The following is a 6,339-nucleotide window of genomic DNA, read 5'->3' on the forward strand; positions in this document are numbered from 1 at the left end:
AAAGATGCATCTTAGCTCAGAAAATTGTTATTGAATATGCCAGTGCTGTTGTAATGAAATGCTTCTTCTAAGTATGTGGTTATTAAATAAAGAAGTTTTTAAAGTCCTACTATTTTAAAACAAAATTTATTTAAAGAAAGAAAGTAGAGAAGAGAGGTATCATATGTTATCGATGGAGATTCAACATTGCATAGGTACACTGTTACACAGTTTGGTGGCTTCTTATAAAACCAAACGTAGACTTTATGATCAACTAATGCTATTTGTTTGATATTTACCTGAGTGAAATGAAAATTTTGATTTGTATCCAAACTGGTGCACAAATATTTGCAAGAACTTTATTCATGATTTCTATGAACTGGAAACAATCCAGACATCCACGAGGTGGTGAACAGACACATGAGCTGCAGCCCATCCATATGATAAAACAGATCATCCCTCAGTAAAGGGAGACAAACTCTTCAGCTGTGAAACTGTGGCCAGAGCTCAAATGCACTCGGCTGAGTCAAAGAAGACATTCTCAGAAGGGCTGACTTCTGCAGGAGCATGTTTACACGGCATTTGGGGAGGGGGTACAAAACAGACTTTTCTGGGTTCTGGGGATTGGGGTGGGAGGTCAGGGAAAAGGAGGCATATTAGGGGTTGATGGGATTATTTTGTGTTTTGATCTTCTTGTGGTTGTAGCTACATGATTGCATCCATTTATTCAGAACTGCATGCTAACAAAGGTGAATTTTACTAAATACAAATTTATCTTAATAACTAATCCTCAGGAACAAATGTCATTTTTCAAAGTCCCTTTCCTTCAAGGGATTTGTTTAAATAATATTCTCACCTATTGTCTTTTTAGTGATTACATTTACAAATGCTCAGTTTGCCAGAAGGGCACCTGTGGGGTTTTATGTGAATATTATTATACTACTTGCTGAGGTCCCAAAGTGGGGGTTGTAGTCCAGGGACACAAACAGAGACTGCAGAGACAAAGAGGAAAGCACAGAAGACAGCTAGGCTTGTGTCTGAACAATGGTGACATTAGCTAAGTGCTTCATAATCACCTGCTTTTGATATCATCCAAGCGAATTAGAGCTTACTGTTGTATGAGTTCTATAGTTCACAAAGCTGTCACACACATTCATTCATATGGCACTTCTCTGAGACTATCATCACCACATTAAAGGCAAAGGCGATGTTAAGAGTTAGGTGGGCTCAGTTAAAGACTAGTTTGATGTGATATCTATAAATTGTTTTATAAATAAAGGATATGATTATTTTATGGACAGAGAAACTGCAGTGGGTGGGGAGATGGCTCATCCGGTAAAGTGCTTGCCATACAAGCCTAAGGACCTGAATTTGATCCTAGAACCCACATTAAAAAAACAAATAGGCATGGCTTATAATACCAGTGCTGGGAAACTGGACTCATGTGAATTCCTGGCTCTCACTGGCCAGTCAGCCTAATCTATTTGGCAAGTTGCAGGACAGTGAAAGACCTTGTCTCAATGAAAAGATGGATAGCGTCTAAAAGAACAGCACCTGATGAAATTCTCAGTCAATTAAAAATTTTTAATAAAAAAAAAGAACACCTAAAGTTGTTCTCTGGTCTCCATATGTATACACACAGCACAACATGTACATTCGTGCTTGTATTCACAAAAGCATATACAGGGAGAGGAAGAGGGAGAGGGAGGGGGGAGGGGAGAGAGAGAGAGAGAGAGAGAGAGAGAGAGAGGTGTGTACACACAAATAAATGCAATTAGAGAGAGAGAGAGAGAGAGAGAGAGAGAGAAACTACTGTAGTTCTGGTACCAAATCTACTCCCCTTTCTGTTGTCCCATGTACTGGTGATGTGGTTTTAGGAAGAGGATCCTCCAGGTAACGGCCTTTTGCAATGAATCTTCACATCTTTCATGGACTAGTGAATGGAGGGTTTTAATTAGCTTCTTTTATTAGTGCAAACTATTATTCTTTAAAACTGCTTCTTTCAAGGTAAAGTGGTATATGTCTGAGATTCCTACAATCAGGAGGCTGAGGCAGGAGAATCGTGAATTCAAGACCAATCTGGACTACATAGGAAGATCCTATCTCAAAAATAACAAAACAAAACAAACAAACAAAACTTTCTTTACTGCTGCCTTTACTAGTCACTTGAGGGGTTTGGAATCTTGATTTTCTCCCACCTTCCTATGTATAGTGTCTGAAGGCACAAGAATAGTGTGTTAGAATGCATGCCTTCCAGAAAATACTTCATCACTGTAACTATGAAAGGGGTGATTTTTCAACAAACTCTAGAATATATGTCAAAAATGAATACTCTTTTAAGAGAATTGCTTTGAGGGGACATCCAATTCAACTGCCTTTTAAATTATCTTTGTTTATGCAAAATAGTGATGCCATCAATTCCTAATCAGGCTTAGCTCTGCACCCTTCTCTTTGTGCTCCTGATGGCCTCTGGGCTAGTTCTGGGCTCCTTGAGCTTTCTTCTCTCTGTATCCTCAGCATTCAGTCCAGAGCTGCTCCATCAAAGGTACTCAGACTGTGTCTGATGACTGGAACTGAACCACGATTTGCTCATTAAGATCTTACCTGTAACTAGGGAGACCTCAGGAAGAGCCCCTTCCATGCATCCATGTTTCTCTTTGAAGCACTGTCATTAATAGTTCATCTTCAAGTTTTGGTTCCAATAGCTTAGAGGAACATATTTTAAAGAAAAAAAGTAGCATGTGCTTGAAACTAAAAATATTGAAGGAAAGCAAGAAATTTGACTCCCTCTTGATGTTGGGCTAATTTTGGATGAATGTAAATGAGTCTTATTCTAATCCTATTGAAGTCAGGTTTATGTGTTTCCACCTTTTCAGGATGGTTACCATCTAGAATTTATCTTGTTCTGATGGTGTGATGGAAAGTTGATTGGACTGGGGGTCTAAGACCTGATTCTGTGACTGTCATGAAAACCTGAGTGTGTGACATATTCACATCATGTGTAAATGAAAGTGCTAAGTACTAAATGAGTTCAATCATAATAGCACCATCCATTAAGCCAGCTGAACTGTATGCTTGTTCCAAACACACACTGTAAACCATGCCTCTCTTTCTGGTCTCCACAGCTTCACTTTCCAGGTAGCCTTCATTCCCAAGCTGGCAAGCAGTTCCTCCCCGGCTGGAGGTGTGTGGGGAATCCCCTCTGTTTCACTGGGCTGTAAACCCCCTAAGGCGGTGACCACACTGACCTTCTGTTGTCTCTTCATATGGCTTGCACTAAAATGGGTACACAAAGGATTTTAGAAAGAAGCTTTTAGGCTAAAAAGGTCCTCGGCTTACAGTACAAACTTTCAAAGGCTAGATGGCACTGTTGCTAGAGCCAAATCAGGTATGTCCCGAGATACTAGCATTCGAAGGGTAAGGGAAACAGAGGGGCCTGGGGTCCTGCCCTGCTGAGTTTCCTTCCTACTCATGGCAGGCAGGATGAGTGGACTCCGCGCTGGTTATCACATGATATTTTACCACTTTCTCTGCATTTCACAGACATGGCTTCAGATTCTTCATGATCTTTTGTGCTTGTCAGAACTGCTGTCTCAATTCTAAACTTTTTGGGGGGCAGACAGGATGACACAGGGCCTCTCCATGTATCCTAGGCTAGCCTCAAATTCACAATCCTCTTGCCTCAGCTCCTGAGTGCTGGGATTTCAGGTGTATTCTATAATTTTAGTTTCATAGAACTCTAGCTAGAGGGATCAAATGGACTAAAATTAAGTACTAGTTATACAGCTGGGCTTCTTACCGTCCGTAGATGTTTGCATCACCCCATCAAAAGAGGTCCCCTGGTGATATGGCTCACTCCATAGAGTGGCCTGGGTGAACTGCACTAGTCTGAGGGGAAAAGGTAGATCTCTCAACCGAATTAATTGAATGGATCAGCTTAACCTCTGTCCCAAAGTGTCTGGGTCTTTAATAGGAAGATCATAGTCACTCTAAAGGAAACTGAGGATTCTATGTTAGGCTCTTTAGAGGAGAAAAATTATGGGTAAGTTATATAATTAGTAGGATCCAAGGTCAGTGACTGATGCTTTATTTTTTAAAAAATTTTATTTATTATTTTTATTTTATGTGTGTGTGTGTATTGCCTGCATGTAGGTAAGTGCACCCGTGTCGTGCAATGCCCATGGAGGACAGAAGAGGCTGTTGGATCCCCTGGAACTGGAGTTAGGACAGTTGTTAGCTGCCAAGTGAGTGCTGGGATTCGAACCCCAGTCTTCTTCAAGAACAGTGTTCTTAACAACTGAGCCATCTTTAAAAGATGATCTCTGTACAGGTGCTGCCTCACGTTTGGGTTGCATCTCTTATGGTCTATTGATCAGCCATTTTAATGTGTTTTCATTAACACATAACAAAATCATTCTATGTAGTAAGTGGGGCAGGTGTCACCACTGTGTCCACTTTATTAAGGAAGGAAAAGAGGATCAGAAATGTGAGAGGACGTACCCAAGAGCACACAGTTGATAAATGGTGGAACTGGAACGTCATCAGCCCAAGGAGAGGCTGACATCAGATTTTATCCTCTTTTCACTATAGTTTTTCTGAGCCGTGTCAGGATCTCTAGAAATGACAAAAATAGGAGGGTTATTGCTGATATTTAAGGTAAGAAACGACAATTACAGGAGTATCTAAAGAGTGACAAATGTTAGTGGCATGCAATTTTATGTAAAATAGGAGCAAATCAATATCTATTATTTGTGCCTTCTAATGGTCTCCGCTCTCTTGTTTCTCCTCAGGATGATGAAGATAAACTGAGTTGGAGAGATCGGTTCCCTGGATACTTGATGAACTTCGCCTCCATATTGTTCATGGTAATTTCCTTGATGGACCACCCGCCTTGGGCTGCGTACACGTGGATCCTGTTGTGTGCGCTGCATTCTGCGGGTGTTTTATTTTATCATGCTATGGAATAATGAGAGGCTGGCAAAGGTGAGGTCACAGACCTGTATGGTAAAGCAGGAGCTTTCCACTAGTGAGGTCACTGACCACATGTGGCTGCAAGTCGGGATACTGAGGGAGTGGACTAGATCTTCCTCATTGCCAGACGAAGAACTTGAAGAAGTAATGTAGAAGAATGGACAGAGAATTGTGGCAACTTGTTTAGGTTGAGGGTGGCTTTCTCCAATGGCCTCTGTAATGCCAGCAGTGTCTGAAAATCCATTTGGGGCCCTAAGTCTGATTCTTCAATATGCCTGTGGCTGTAAAATTTATTTTTCTTTTATTTCCTTGTATTTTCTAGAACTTTTTGTTTTATTTATTTATGTATTTATTCATGTATTTATTTATTCATATTTATCTATTTTTACAAGACTTAAATGGCCTTGGCAGTGCTGGGAAAAGCTGAGGGAAGAGCCTGTAATTCATGGTGGAGTCAGATTAGCTTAACCTAAGCTAGAAGACCTTAGAAAGGTAGTCAGCAAAGGATGACATCAGGTCACCAACTAATATTTGTCGCTCTTCACACGGAGGCCCTGCGTAGCTTTCAAGAGTGGATACTCAGTTTCACAAAGCAGACTGTAGACTTAACAGTTTGGTATTTTTGACCAGGACTACTTAGCTGCAGGGAATAAGAGGGGCTATTTGTTCCAAAAGCAAACCTGAAAATCATCAGAATTCTCCGAGCCAGCATTAATTCTGACTGTGACTTGAGGTTACTGTTTCTATTTTCTATCATAACTAATGGGGGCAGAAAACATCCTCTAGTCTCCGAAAATTTAAAAACACTAGGCCTGGTGGCACACACCTGTAATACTGACAGTCAGAAGGCAGTAGCAAAATGACTTTTAATTTGAGGTCAGCCTGGGTTACATAGTGAGAGCCTGTCCGAAAATTATTTTCTCAAGTTCTTAAAAAGCAAAGGAAGCTCAAATGTCATCAAACTCAGCTCCTCATTTTGTAGATGAAGTGCAGAGTTGTCAAAGCTTAGCAGTCTAAATTTGTTTTCTTCTCATTGCCAAACAAGCTTGAGGCATGGAGAGTTTACTCGAGAACGCATGGTGAGCTGCAGTGCGTGAAACTGCAGTGATAGAAAGTTGAATTTGGTGCTTCAGAGTCTCCCACAATATGCATGTTGTTGTTGGAAAGTTTATTCATTCACAGAAGAAATATTTAATGAGTACAACTGTGTGTTTTGTATTATTCTTATGGACTAGACAAAGCAGAAAATAAAACAATTATTCCTCCATTAAAGAGTTTATAGGCAAGGTGACTGTGGTGGTGTGTACCTCTAATCTGAGTACTTAGGAGACTGATTTTGAGTTCAAGCTACTCTGAGCTACATAGTGAGACCTTATCTGGAAATAAAAG

The 6,339-nt window shown here is 40.5% G+C and overlaps 1 protein-coding gene across 7 annotated transcripts in view; it reads left to right on the top strand.

Moving 5' to 3' along the window:
- The window catches only part of Ano2 (anoctamin 2), a 382,995-nt gene that overhangs the window by 288,631 nt on the left and 88,025 nt on the right, over window positions 1-6,339 (top strand). For all 7 annotated transcript variants that reach the window (XM_008825440.2, XM_008825443.2, XM_008825439.2 and 4 more), the window contains one exon: window positions 4,770-4,844. In XM_008825440.2, coding sequence (XP_008823662.1) covers window positions 4,770-4,844 — 75 coding nt within the window. The remainder of the gene's footprint in view (window positions 1-4,769; window positions 4,845-6,339) is intronic.

This window comes from Nannospalax galili, unplaced genomic scaffold (assembly GCF_000622305.1).
Source record: "Nannospalax galili isolate Female #2095 unplaced genomic scaffold, S.galili_v1.0 scaffold589, whole genome shotgun sequence".
NCBI classification, from domain to species: Eukaryota; Metazoa; Chordata; class Mammalia; order Rodentia; family Spalacidae; genus Nannospalax; species Nannospalax galili.